Genomic DNA, 14,970 nt, shown 5'->3' on the forward strand with positions numbered 1-14,970 from the left:
GATTCTATATTCCCCGCTAATTGTATGTCAAATTGAGTTTTACACTGGATGTGAAAGAAAAAAGTCAGAATGTGAAACTGTACATATTGTATACAATTTTGTAAAATACAAAGACTGAAAAGGAACAGGTCAAAATATTAAAGGGAGTTATCTGGCTGAAGAATTATTGGTAATTTTTAAAGTTATTTATATTAAATTGTCTTTTTCAGGTCTTAAAACAGTAAGCATTGCTATACTGGATGTGTCCCACCCAGAATTCAGAGCTGCAACCTAACACCCAGTGTGACAGTATCTGGCGGGTGGCCTTTGGGGAGTGATTAGGTCATGGGGGTGTGTGCTCATGAATGGATTAGTGCCCTTGTAAAGAAGACCCCAGAGAGCTTTGTCCCTTCCACCATATGAGAACACATGAACCAGGAAGTGGGCCCTCACCAGACACTAAGTCGGCCAGTGCCTTATTCTTAGACTTCCAGCCTTCGGAACCGTGGAAATTATTTACTTATCAGCCACCCAGTATATGGTATATTCTGTTACACCAGCTCAAGTGGACTAAGCCACATCTGCATTTCTTTTAAAATCAGAAAATACAATCCTTCAGCAATGGCAGAGTTACAAAGACTAAGCTTACAGATTTCCAAACAGGAGAGAAGACAGACGACAAACCCCAGCTCTAAAACAAAGACCAACCCAATGAAAAAACTATGGCACATTTTTAAAGCCCTTTAGGAATTTCTCTGTGGAAACGTACTTACAGTTTCAATGACTATGGTGGCTGAAAAAGTCTTCTCATTGATGGATTCTAAGGTACCTTCATTTCCTCTGTAGCCTCCGTTTAAAACGAGAATTCTTTTTCCTACGATAGAATAGAACACTGAACGCAAAGAAATGTTTGCTTCTTTCTTCTACTTTGTTACAGCAAAATGCAATTACAGTGAATGAACAGAACAAAAAGCAAAACCCCTCTGAGTTCTTAATCATTTCAGAACTCTGCAATACTCTAAAGTATAGTCTGGAGATACTCTGATCGCTATAGCATTCTAAGACTCCTCACGTTTTTTTCCACTTGTCAGAGGAAACTTAACCTGCAAGGAGTGGAAGGGAAAATGTTCAGAGCCCAGAAATCATTAGAAAGAAATTCAGACTGGGGTGCCTGAGTGGCTCAGTCGTTTAAGTGTCCAACCTCAGCTCAGGTCATGATCTCACGGCTTGTGAGTTCGAGCCCCGCGTCGGGCTCTGGGCTGACAGCTCAGAGCCTGGAGCCTGCTTCAGATTCTGTGTCTCCCTCTGTCTGCCCCTCCCTTGCTTGCACTCTGTCTCTTGCGTTGTCTCAAAAATAAATAAACACTAAAAAAAAAAAAAAATAGAAATTTAGATTGCTTTGGCTCTTACTATGAGGGAGCCATTCTATTTCTAAGTATCTTCTCAATAGGGGAGAAACCATATGTCCATATAAGGACTTGCGTATGAATATTCTTGGAAATTTTATTTGCAACAGCCCCAAACTGTAAACAAGACAAATGTCCATCAACAGGTGACTGAATGAACAAGAAGTAGCATACCCACACCAGGAAACACTACTTGGCAACAGAGAGAAGTGAGCTACAGACACATACACGTGACAACAGGCACGAATCCAAAATAATTACACGTACTGAAAGATCCAGACCAAAAAACAAGACACATGGTATGATTTTATTCATACAAAATTCTAGATAGAAACAAACTGATCTAGAGTGACAGACGGCAGAAAGGTGGTTGTCTTGGGGACATGGGAGGCAGCAGTGGAGGGGTGGCAGGGAAGGATAAAGGGGAGTGAGGAAATTGGGGGGGGGGTGATGGATACATTCATTATCCTGATTGTAGGGATGGTTTCAGAGAGTATTCGTGTCTTAAAACTGATCAAACTGTATATTTTACACAAGTGCAATTTATTGTATGTCAATTACATCTCATTAAAGCTAAAAAATTTCTTTTTTTTCAGCCATAAAATGAGTTTTATTTTCCGGGGAAAGAATAAAAGACCTGATAAGCAGTTTTGGAGACTAACACGATCACTGTGCTGTCACTATGAGGGGTCGGGTCAGAGGCAGGCAACCCAACCGAAGCAGCATTCGACCGAGATATCAGAACTACTCAAATGATAAAGACCATTAAGCAAAAGAAAAAGCCAAACAGCAGAGACTTTTACTTCACTACCTCAGGCAGCTAAAGAGATATATTAACAATAACCCGCGTCTGAGTGACTTTTTTTCCCTATGAGTTTGTATGTTGCTTTCGGAAAAAAAGGATCTTAGGAAGGGAAAACTTATTCATGCCACAAAAGCGCTTTCGCAGAGGACTGGTAAACCCACCGCGTCACCTGAAATCAAGAGCATCAGTTACACTGGCAGCTGTATATTTCTAAAAAGGAAACCCGTCTACAACTACCCGGTAATGTCAAAAAACTATGGTTTTAAGGATGGAATCACTCATTTCGATAGCATACAGGTTAAATGGTCTGCAGAAGATTTACCTGGTGCTGGAATTACTGTTTCTAAATGAGTCTGGTCAAGTTTCAGCTTGTCTCCGGAGTCGATCATCTTGACGACAGCTGTGTATTTGTCAATTACTTCCTGTCATGTGAAATCAACACTTTTATAGTAGCAGAGATACGTGAACACAAATTTCAAAGGACAGAAATAGGTAAGATGAAAACAAACGGCATTCCAGTCAAATGGGAAGAGTGACTCCTCCTATCAGTGACACTATTTTACAGACTCCATATACGACTTCTATGCTTCTTAAAATTTGTTTAAATTTCATCACGTTTTCCATTTTAGTTCCAGTCTATTTAAGACACAGTTTTACACATTGGTTTCAGGTATACAGGATAGTGGTTCTATGCTTCCTAATAAAGAATTCAATTCAAGGCCGAGTGAGGCTTTTCATCTGCAAAGAATAAAAGACTGGTCGGTGTTCTTAGAACAAGACTTTGATACACACAGTGAGAGGGACAATGCTCAGCTTCGAGTACAACAGAAGGGCACTTACGCACGCACAGTGCTGGGTGCCAGAATAAAACTCTTAGGGGACGGCAAAGAGGGAAAAGGACTGGAGCGCTGATTTTCAAATTTTCAAATCCTAGAGCGGCTGAAAGTCTCCCAGGCAAAACACAACCAGGAAGCCCTCCTTGGAACCCCAGGCACATAATCATATTTATTGCCCATTGTTACCAAAGAGGATGCATCTCACTGATTAGCAAGGCCTGCACAGTGAGTGAGGGAGTTTACGTGGCACCCGTGGGACTTCATACATACTGTTTACTCCAGGAGGAAAGCACACAGAGTATAAATATAAATTACGGTTGCAAAGGAATAAATATAAATTACGGTTGCAAAGGAATCATTTTTCCGCCAATTATGGAGTCAGCTCTCCTTCTACAGAACCATCAAGAACCTCAGACACAATGGTTCTGCCCTGAGGACTTGACCTTTAAGGAATACCAAAAAGGCTTTTTATTCGGTCAATTTCAGAGTCCACTCACAGCCTCACAGCCTTACCTTAACAACACCCTTTCTCTTATGATATTTCTCTCCGAGTTTTTTGGTTATAATTTTCACAATGATTTCCTAGAAAATAACCACAAAAAAATGAAGATGAAAGACAGAAGTTGTCTTCTCTGTTTCACTCCTTCATTTAAACCATGCTCACCAAAAATCGTAGCAAAGTGTAACTGCTCTGCTAAGGGAAAAATCCGGGTGTTCTAAGCCTTTCCAACCATGGCAAAACGTTCCCTTAGTGACCTTTTATTTCTTCTTTCTCCCTTTATTCAATATGGTTACCGAGAAGGAGAAAATGCCTGTCTCGAGGCTGATTTCCACGCTGAAGGTCCCCTGAAATCTAGGACTTTTCATCTGTCAGTCTCAACCCTGTTAATCCAGGTCTTTCAGAGAGAGCTGCTTTCTTTCCATTCAAGGAAGTGAAAGGTGCCAAAGATATTAACACCGTTGGTGTTCAGTGCTGATAAAAACTCAGATGGCAAGTCTCACTGGGAATTGCAGGGAAATGTCTTTGAGCTTACGCATGACATTTTTCCAGAATGTTCTCTTCTCGTGATGTTACTCTGAATTTTTGATACACACAGGGTTCTTCCAGATTAGCTCCAGCTAAAAGTATCGTTCTTCTGAACATCTAATTCTCAAGTGGGAGAGAAATCTGGGCTTATTTCATATTCGTGCATTCTGGGTTTGCTTCTTTATCATCATGTTGCTGATTTAGATTAGCTGTCTAATGGCGGATTGGGAAAAATAAATCGCCTGACTTCATGCTATAGTCACTATAGCGATTCTGAATTTGCTACTTCAAGTGAATATACCAGAGGTACTAGATGGTCACGAGTACTTCACTAAGCCAGGCCAAAAATTACATTAATCAAAATTCAGTGAGGACTTTGGGGGGAGGGTGTGGAACTGTAGAAAGACGTGCTTAAGAGAAAACGTGAACAGTCTAAGACTTTCTAAGTGAAGCCAAATGATGCCAAAACAGCTTCCCTGATTTAATCGGAGTAGTTCTGGCCTCAATTTCTCAAAGGCCCTCATGGGTACACACTCATAATCTGAAGCTAACTTATTACATCACTGGGCTTACTGACACTTGCTCACACAATAGATCAGTTCAAAATATTTCTTTACTCAGTTGAAACACTAAAGCTCTCCAATCTAGCTCGAGGGACTGCTGGTTATTTTAACAAACATGCTGCCCATTTCAACATAAGAGACACATGGAATCATCATGGCACTGTTGGCTGACCCTCCCTTTGAATGTAACACTCCGTAAGAGGAAGTAGGAAGAGAATTTGAATAATCTGTTATAAGAGAATTATCAAACAGGAAATATAATTGAATTGGAAGCATTATCAATGGGAAGAGAATTTCTGGACCAGCTAAAACGTAGAAAGCGTTGTCTTTTTTTTTCTTCTGCTTTTGGTTTCCTTTCTTTTTCCTTTAAACCAATGATTCGTAAGGAAGGGCGTACATCAGAATCACCTAGGAGACTGATGAGAATATGCATTTCACCCCACGAGACGGGATAGCGGTAGTAGGAAAACATATGTAATCTGGAAAAAACACTTCTCTAAAGATTTGCGAATTACTCTCTGGGTAAGAACAATTGCTTTCAGGAAAAAAAATTGTTTTTCTTCCTTTTCTTTTTTGAGAGTGAGAGAGAGAGAGAGAGAGAGCACGTGAGTGAGCAGAGGAAGGAGAGAGACCCTTAAGCAGCCTCCATGCCCTGTGTGGAGCCCGACTAGGGGCTCTATCCCACGACCGTGAGATCATGACCTGAGCTGAAGTCAAGAGCGGGAGGCTTAGCCAACCGAGCCACCCAGGCGCCTCTCGACTAAATTCTTGATTACATTTTCATAAACAGTAATCAAACTATTAATATTCAAATGCTAGCTACTGTGATGGAGAAAACACACAAAACTTCCCTTCGGCCCATCCCTTACTAATCGTGACCGACCCGTGCTACAGCCGGGGAGTCCGGGCACCTGAGACATCACAGGAAGCAGCACGTTCACTCGCTCAGAGCACAGCCTGCTGAAGGAGACTGCCAGAGAGAGCTGCCTAAGTGCTTATTCTGCGGCCCTGGGGAAATCCCCTAAATGCTTTCTGCCTCAGTTTTCTCACCTATAAAATGGAAATCATAACAATAACTACCTTACAGGGCTCATATAAGAATTAGTTGAAGTGATTCATACAAAGGATTCATTCACTATGTAATGTAACACAATAAGTATTTCCATGTTAGCTGAATTACTGCACGATGCTTCCTGTGGTCACTGGGTGGAAATGCCTCCCAGGTAGAAGACCACAGACTAAGACATGAAATCAGTGATCTGAGTTTTCAAGCTAGAGGGAGAAGGACCACGAAGACCTGAATGAGAGCTCACGACTTCCAGACCATCAAGGTTATTATTAACCTTAGGTTTCTAATCAAAATTATCTAAATGACACACTCTCACTACCTTTCGGTCTCCTGTCACTGATCAAACCAGCTTCTCAAAGAATAATGAAGGCACCCTGAATGTCTTCCGAAAATTTCACATCTAAGCTCAAAACAGAGCATCAGCAAACTATAATAATTTCTGGTAATTATTTAAATATTTCAAAATTATTATCTTAAAACAATAGAACAATAAATACACAATAAAATACAAAGCTCTACTTGAGTTTGTAAAATTAAAACCACCTTTGTTCAACAAAGTACCTAAAGGGATAATCTAAGTTCAATAAGCTGCAAACTGAAAACAAATACTTCTGCTTTCACAACTCTACATTTCAGCCCCATTTCTGAAAACACAACCCTTGTCTTCTAGCAAACACTGGAAACGATTCCCGGCTTCGATTCAAGATGTCCACAAACAAATCTGGCATTAAACTCAAGGAGTCTCACCAGCCTACAAACGGGAAGTTACTCTCTAATACAGATGTAACTGATAATTTAAGATCGGATGAAAAGAAAAGTCAGGAAAGTCTATCCATAGGATTTAAGTATGTTTGAGAAACTTAAGTCATTTATACCAAATGCTCATTGAACCATTCACTCTTTTTAAAAAGCATTTAGAACTTGAGAACTCCAGCTGAATACGTACAGGCTGTAGCCAATAGTCTGTTCGAGTACTTCTTTTCCTTTCCTCCTCGATCTGTAGAACACATAAGACATTCACAGAATTCTCTCATTAAAATCCTTAATTTATTTCAAATACCATTCTATTTAACAAAAGAACACCATAAAACATGCCTGAAAGGGGCTCCGTGTAACTTACAAGCTCTGACAGATACAAATAAACTTTTTTTGCAATTAATTTTTGATTTCAAAAAAACACTTGGGGGACACCTGGCGGGTTTAGTCTGCGAAGCGGGCTACTCTTGATCTTGTAATTATGGGTTCAAGCCCCATGTGGGTGTAGAGATTACTTAAAAATAAAATCTTTAGAAAAAACAAACGAACTTGATTTGATAACAATATGTGATAAAACAATATGTGATAACAATATGTGACCAAGAAAACAAATACAGGCGGCCTCTACTTGGTCAACACTGCAAGGCCATCTGCCAGCGCTATACTGCCCCCTCCCTTCTTCCCCCCACGTGACTTGTCATGAGCTGGAAAACAAGCAATGTTTTTGTGGTAAAAACATAACACGGGGTGCCTGGGTGGCTCAGTGGATTAAGCGTCCGACCCATGATTTCAGTTCAGGTCCTGATCTCATGGTTCATGGAATCGAGCCCTGGGTCCGGCTCTGTGCTGACAGGGCAGAGCCTGCTTGGGATTCTCTCTCTCCTCTCTCTCTGCCCCTCCCCTGCTCATGCTGTCTCTCAAAATAAAGAAACATTAAAACAAGCACCTTAATACACACTTAATACCGGTTTTGCACAGCATGGTTAGTTCTATCTACACTCTGATGGCAAAAAGGGGCTTCTCTGTTTGATAAGGACAATAAATCCTGTGAATATAGGGGAAGAAAAATATAACCTGGAGAGACATAAGCAAAAGGGCGTCCAAAAGAAGAGTGCCGTCTGGCCGCTGTGGGGCTGTATCACGCCTCCTTCTTCCTCAGCTGCCTTAAGTGAACCCTAAGTACCAACTTTCGAGGGGCCAGAACACTGCAATTCTTTGGTTGGTAATAAGTCTCATTTTAATTTCTCCAATTTTCCAATATGAACAAAGAGCGTTCTAAATTTAGCATGTCTCACCAAGCGGGTAGATGTAGCTTTCCATTTGACTTTGAATTAGATTCAGAAACTCTGCCATGGCCTATTAAGACATCGAAGAGGTCGCTCCCCCTCCTCTCTCGAACCTCAAATGCGACCACTCTTGCACTCATCACGCTCCAGCCACGTGGATCTCTCCTTCATACGCTTGAGGTTGAGATCTTCCCTGCCGTAGCACCTTTTCCCAAGCTCTCCCCCACGGCCCGCCCTCTGACCTCCTTAGCACTTAACATTTTGTAATAACTCACTCACTGGTTCACTTGTTCGTGGGACGTCCCTCTTACTAGCATGACACACAGGGACTGTACTTTGCTCCCTACTATGCAGACACAGGACCTGGCACGATGCCCAGCACATAACACAACTCAGTATTTGCTCAGTGACGGAGCGACCGTATCTCAATTTTTTAGACTGGCCTGCATTGTAGGAGCGCCCAGTAACGGGGAAGACCCAATAGCTCCCTCTCAACCCTTCACAACTGAAGAGGAGGGTTTGGGGAGACTAGAGGAAATGATGGTACAGAAAAAAGAAAAAAAGTTAGCTTCTTATATCCATTTATTCTTTCTCTTCACCTGTCCTTCTTTTCTATTTGGTTCACAAATTGATTGATCAGGTAAGGCTATGTGTGGAGAGGGAGAGAGGAAGATTAAGGAACATATTGGGGCACTGGGGTGGCTCAGTTGGTTAAGCGTCCGACTTCGGCTCGGTCAGGATCTTGTGGTTCGAGAGTTCGAGCCCTACATCGGGCTCTGTGCCGACAGCTTGGAGCCTGGAGCCTGCTTTGGATTCTGTGTCTCCCTCTCTCTTTGCCCCTCCCCCGCTTGTGCTCTGTCTCTCTCTTTCTCTCAAATATTAAGAAAAATAAATAAATTAAATAAATAAAATAAAAAATAAATAAATAATTTAAAAAATTAAAGGGAAAAAAAGGGAATATATTAACAACCTCCTGCAGCACTGCTCTAGAGCTGCAGGTCGATTGAGAGCCAAAGTCTGGCCCCGGATCCTAAATCGCAGGTTTTCAGTGATTCATCACATAGGCCTGGCGTCAGGTTCAGTCAAATAAAAAGTACGTCGTGGCTTTCTCTTGCTGGCCGGGGGGTGGCAAATGGAAGTCAGAGGCGACAGGAGAGCGCAGGGTGGTGGGCGGGAATCCATGGAGGATGCCAGTCTCACTGAGCCACGGAAGGTAAACAGAGCTGCTCCTTCCTGCTCTCGACCCCGCCACAGCCCTTCCGCCTGAATTCCACTGACCGTGAACACACGGAGAGTTCTGAAGGCAGCACTTGAAGCGAGAAAATAAACTTTGATGGGGGGGTTTCCAACGCCTTTAGTTCCATCTGATCTACACCCCTCCCCTAACCCAGTGTCTACACATCTTTTGACTTTCATTAATCTAAGAACTGGCAAAACTACCTAACCTTCCTCCGTTTGAACTACGTCATTCCTCTAACAGCTGAAAAGTCGACACGCGGCTGGTAAACTATACCTCCATGATTTCATCGAGTGCTGATTTCTTTTTTTTCTTTTCTTTTGATCGAGCTGTGCTCTGGGAAGATTCTTTTCGCTTAACTGATGCCGCATTCCCGACTGTCTTCAACGCGCTCGGTCCCAAGGAGCTGGCGAAAAGAAGAGCCATACCTGTTAACAGACACTATGCACAGAAGGCTTTCCAACGTGCAGAAGAACAACACAGGAAAGACTTGTTACTCGATTCATTTACAACGGGTCAGTCGAAACAATAAAGGACCTGTCTCTATGCCTTACAGGACTGTGAGCGCGAGAACACGCGACCTCTCCCGCCGTAGCGCCCTCCTCCCCCTCACCCCTTCTCTTGGCGCCAACGGTGATCAGCACGGCCGAGTGGTGGCAGCGTGGGTTGGGCAGATCCCACGGGGTCGGGCAGACGGGGTTGGGGTTGGGCAGATCAGGGTTTAAGGAGACTTCTGCTTCTGACTGAGCGATCAACCTTTCTACACCTGAGTTCCTCATCTACGAATGAGGATAAAAATGGGACCCGACTCATAGCTCAACTGCAAGGACTAAGTAAGATGTGTGTAAAGAAGTCTCGCATATTACTGCCAGTTCTATTTTCTGAAGGCAAAAATCTCAACAGGTCACTTCACTTTTGATTGCTCCCGCCTGCCTAGAATTGACAGTGTAAATTCTAAAATTTGCACCGCAATGTAAAATTGTCCCCAGTGGCCCAAGAATGCTATCTCTAACTTATTAGATACACTGGCCATTCTGAACAACTCGTTATTGATTGAGCCACGCCGTGTTTCATGCCTTTGCAGATTTACACGTGCCTCTTTCATACGCAGAACGATCTCTCCATTTATCTCCATTTGTCCCAATTCTGTTAAGATCCTTTCTTCATGAGGCTTCTTGGATCTTGCTGTCTCTGTGGCATGTATCACACTCCACTTTGCATTACAATCATTTGCATATATGATTTGTACATGTAATCAGGTGTGTATGTTTGTATTCACTTATTTTTTGTTGTAAAGGAGCAGTAACCGTCTAGTGACTCACATAAAATACATGCTCAGTTAATATTTGCTAACTGAATCTTGTCAGTGTAACCATTTAGTTTGTCATATCTGCAAACGACGAATAGAGGAAAATATGTGCATGAAGCTCCTAGGGGGATAACCAAGAGAAAAGTGTGCTCAACAGAAAAACAATCTTGAATTACTCTTTGGACTTTTTTTTAAGGCATTTAAAGACAGCACTGGACTTATTGGCAGCCAGGTTACTCTAACGAGTCCTGTTCGGCTTGGAGTCAACTATGATCCCTACTTCTCTTCTGCAGTTCAGGACCCCCTGACTCGGTTTTCGCGGGAGTTCATGTTCTCTCTTTACCTAACTGGAAGGTTTTCAATTTATCCTTTTGAAATGTCACTTGCTGGGTTTTGTCCCATAACTCAATCTTCTGAATATATTTCTAAGTTCTCATTCTGTCAGTGGACACATTTCCCAGGTTTGCGACAATTGTGCATAACATACATTTGGTTCTCAACAGATTAAGTCCGTATAAAGATAAACGCTTCAACTTGCTGCTTAAAGAAAGGTTCTTTAGGGGCACCTGGGTGGCTCAGTCGGTTAAGCGTCTGACTCTTGATTTCGGCTCAGGTCATGATCCCACGGTTTGTGAGTTCGAGCCCCGTGTCAGGCTCTGCGCTGACAGTGTCCCTCTCTCTGCCCCTCCCCTGCTCGTGCGCTTGCTCTCTCTCAAAGTGAATATTTTAAAAATGAAGCAAAAAAGTTTCTTGAGATTTAAAAGTACCTTTAGCTAGAAATCCACGAAACTTAGCACTAATTCCAGATCACAATCAACCACACTGTGTCCACATAAGAGGCGCTAATAACCCTAGCAAAAGGGGAATGGGGTTTAAGTGGGTAATTGGGGGGGGGGGGTCTAGTGATTACATGTTTACAAACCACCTATTTCCTACTATAGTCAGTGCTTATGTTTCTGCTTTCTGACCCTTTTCACATTCTCCATAGTTCCCCAAATTTTATGAACACTGAGTCCTCGAATACCTTGATAAATTATTTCGGTATTTCGGTATTCATCTCAACTTGGAATCTTGAGATATTCTTCTTAAAACTAAGCGGCATAAAAAACAAACAACCCCATTAATAAGTGAGCAAAAGGCATTTCTCCAAAGAAGACACATAAATGGTCAAAAAGTCCACGAAAAGATGCTTCACAACACTAACCATCAGGGAAACGTAAATCCAGAGCACGTGAGACAACACTTCCCATCTGGTAGGATGGCTTGTGTAAGAAAAATACAGAAAAGAGGAGTGTTGGTGAGGACGGGGCGCCCTGGAACCTTGTGTATTGTTGGTGCAAATACACAACCGGAGCAACTGCTACGGGAAACAGCAAGGCAGTTCTTAAACAAGGCAAACGCAGTGCTATCCTACAGTCCAGCGACTCCACTCCTGGGTGTATAGCCAAAGGACTGAAAGAAGGGACTCGAACAGATATCTGTGCACCAATGTTCAGAACAGCATTATCTGCGATCACCAAAAGGTGGGAATAACTCAAAATGTCCAATGGTCGATGAAGAGACGAACAAAATGTGGTCTACACAACAGGATAGTATTCAGCCTTAAAAGGGAAGGAAATTCTGACACATGACCATAATGTGGATATACCTTGAGGACATTAGAGTGAGTGAAAGAAGCCAGTCACAGAAGGGCAACCTCTGTATGATTCCACTCATATGAGGAGATTAGAACAGTCACGTTCATAGAGACAGAAAGTAGAACAGAGGTCACTGGGGTCTGATGGGGTAGAGGGAAACGGGGAGTTAGGGTTTAACGAGTACAGTTTCAGTTTGGGGTGATGAAAAAGTCTGGTAGATGGATGCTGGTCACAGACATAATGTGAATCTATTTACTGCCACTGACCCGTGCACTTAAAAATGGTCAAAATGGTTAAACATCATGTTATATATATTTCGTCACACAAAAACACCTAAACTGAATAGAAAAAAGAGTTTTCTGTCAAGACAATTTATTTGGCATTATTAGATGTCTACAAGGTGACAAGCAGTGGGGATAAAAAGATGAACAGAATAGCCCATCAGGATCTCACAACAGGTGGGAGAACAGACATGGAAGGGTGTCCCGGGAAGGGGGAACAGCAGGCACCGAGAAAAGTCAGGGTGAGCCAGCACGGCTCGTCTAGGACGGCACAAATAATTTAGCAGAGCTGGAGTACAAGTGGTGGGGGATGTACCAGATCACAATGGTCACATAAGAACATGGAAAAAAATGACGATTTATCTCACAGGAGATGACCAAAGATACTGAGTCTTTAATAAGAGAAAGAGGGGCACCTGGGCGGCTCCGTCGGTTGAGCATCCAACTTTTTTTTTTAATTTAAAAAAAAAAATCTTTATTTTTGAGAGAGAGAGAGAGAGAGAGAGAGAGCGAGGAAGGGGCAGAAACAGAGACACAGACTCCGAAACAGGCTCCAGGCTCTGAGCTGTCAGCACAAAGCCCGACACGGGGCTCGAATTCACGACCTGCAAGCTCATGACCTGAGCCGAAGTCGGACGCTCAACCGACTGAGCCACCCAGGCGCGCCCCGACCATCCAACTCTTGATTTTGGCTCAGGTTGTGATCCCAGGGTCATGGGATTGAGCCCTGTGTTGGGCTCTGCACTGGGCACGGAGCCTGTTGAAGATTCTCTGAGGCACCGGGGTGGCCTAGTGGGTTAAGCATCTGACTCTTAATTTTGGCTCAGGTCATGATCTCTCTGTTTGTGGGTTCAAGCCCCATGTTGGGCTCTGCGCTGACAGTGACATAGAATTCTCTCTCTCCCTCTCTCACTGCCCCTCCCCTGCCCACTCTCTCTCAAAATAAATAAATTAAAAAAAAAAAAAAAGTTTCTCTCTCTCCCTCTCCCCTTCTCTTCTGTTCATGTTTTCTCTTTCTTAAAAAAATAAATAAAATAAAATTTTAATTGCTTATTAAAAAAAAAAGAGAGAAAGACATGGTAGGGCTTGACATCTAGATCCTTCTGCTTCCAATATCAAGATTCTGTTAGAGCTAAAATGAATGATGAAGAATTTAAGAAATGCTGACAGAAGACATTATGAAGGACAGAAATCACTAACACAGAAACCAGAGAAATTAGATTACCAAGAAAATAAAAAGTTGGGTTTGTTTATGTTTATTTATTTTGAAAGAGAGAGAGCGAGAGAGGGCACGTCCGAGCAGGGGAGGGTCAGAAAGAGAGGGACACAGAGAATCCCAAGCCCAAGCCAACGCACAGGGGATTGATCTCACGAACTGAGATCATGACCTGAGCAGAAATCAGGAGTTGGACACTTCACCGACTGAGCCCCTCAGGCACCCCAAAAAGTTGGTATTTTGAAAGAGTAATAAAACAGATAGTAAATTTGAGAGGCTAGATAAAAAGGATAGTCTAGAAAAATAAAAATGATGCAAATTATTGAATTCGTATGATCAAGATTATATTGCAAAGTGGAATAAACTAATGACTGTCACAAAAGTGTTAAATAGTACCGAATCAGTAGTAAAAGGTATTCCCTCGCCTGCTGACACTAACACAGTATTTTACCAAGCTTTCAAGAAAGTGATAATCCCTATCCTAAAAATACTGTTTAGAATCAAGAGAGAAAACCTATACAAATCATTTTAAGAATTTAACATCGCCAGAAGCATAGGAAATTAAGTATCACTCTCAATGACGGTGAAGTAAAAGGCAAGAGTCCATTTTTTTTCAGCCGTGTACTACATTCAATCTTCCCACTTGCTGCTCTCACAATAACACCCCTCCTCCCCCAAAAAGGTTCTAGTAGAAGGTGACAAACCGAGACAGTGAAGACGGGGCTAAAGTCAAGGCAAGAAATGAACAGTAACAGATCGCGAATGGAATGTTCGCTTCTAGAAGGGCCCTAGAATTCTGCCATCGGTTAGTAATAACTAACACAATTAAAGACGAGAAGCCCCAAAACAGAAATGGGAACCGAGTAACCTGTGTTCAAAGCCGGGAGGAGCAGGGCTTACCTCCGTGCCTCAGTATAGCCTAAGACACCCATTTTTGCTATCTAGATCATTCATTCTGAGTTTTAGCTATACAAGAGATATAAATCGACAGGAAAATAAATCCCAACCTCTACAAAAATGGGCCATAATCTCAGAAAAAGGAAATTTAGATGAGTCTTAACATTGTATTATCTGTGACGCCACTTACGCGTTTGTATACATACTTGAGACTGAACACACAGAACTTGGTCAAATAAAACTACTTTTATAATGACATCAAAGCCTGGCGTCGGGGTACAGGAGGCTAAACAGCAGACCCCAAAGATAACCGGTCCTCATCCCTGGAGTTGATACATGCGACCTTACTGGGAAAAGGGTCTTTGCAAACGAGATTAGGTTATAGATTCTGAGGTGAGACGATCCTGGGGTGCCCGAATGGGTTCTATGCATCCTTTCAAGAGGGAAACAGGCAGACTTGACACACAGTGAAGGTGGGGCAAAGAGAGATGTGAAGACACTGCTCTTGAAAACTGAAGGGTGCAGCCACAAGCCGAGGGATGGCAGCAGCCAGCGGAAGCCGGAAGAGGCAAAGGACGGATTCCCGCCAGGGCCCGCGGAGGAAGCACCGCCTGGCACGTGGCCTGATCTCGGCCGGCGATTCCGACTTCACGCTTCTGGCTTCCA

The 14,970-nt window shown here is 42.7% G+C and overlaps 1 protein-coding gene across 2 annotated transcripts in view; it reads right to left on the bottom strand.

Annotated features, from left to right (window-relative positions):
• The window catches only part of KIN (Kin17 DNA and RNA binding protein), a 35,679-nt gene that overhangs the window by 3,809 nt on the left and 16,900 nt on the right, over window positions 1-14,970 (bottom strand). The window contains exons 8-12 of one of the 2 annotated variants that reach the window (XM_043564724.1): window positions 9,241-9,370; window positions 6,632-6,682; window positions 3,540-3,608; window positions 2,513-2,612; window positions 753-853 (exon numbers count right to left, since the gene is read on the bottom strand). In XM_043564724.1, coding sequence (XP_043420659.1) covers window positions 753-853; window positions 2,513-2,612; window positions 3,540-3,608; window positions 6,632-6,682; window positions 9,241-9,370 — 451 coding nt within the window. The remainder of the gene's footprint in view (window positions 1-752; window positions 854-2,512; window positions 2,613-3,539; window positions 3,609-6,631; window positions 6,683-9,240; window positions 9,371-14,970) is intronic. The other variant, XM_043564725.1, reaches the window with a different exon arrangement.

Source organism: Prionailurus bengalensis, chromosome B4 (assembly GCF_016509475.1).
Source record: "Prionailurus bengalensis isolate Pbe53 chromosome B4, Fcat_Pben_1.1_paternal_pri, whole genome shotgun sequence".
NCBI lineage: Eukaryota > Metazoa > Chordata > Mammalia > Carnivora > Felidae > Prionailurus > Prionailurus bengalensis.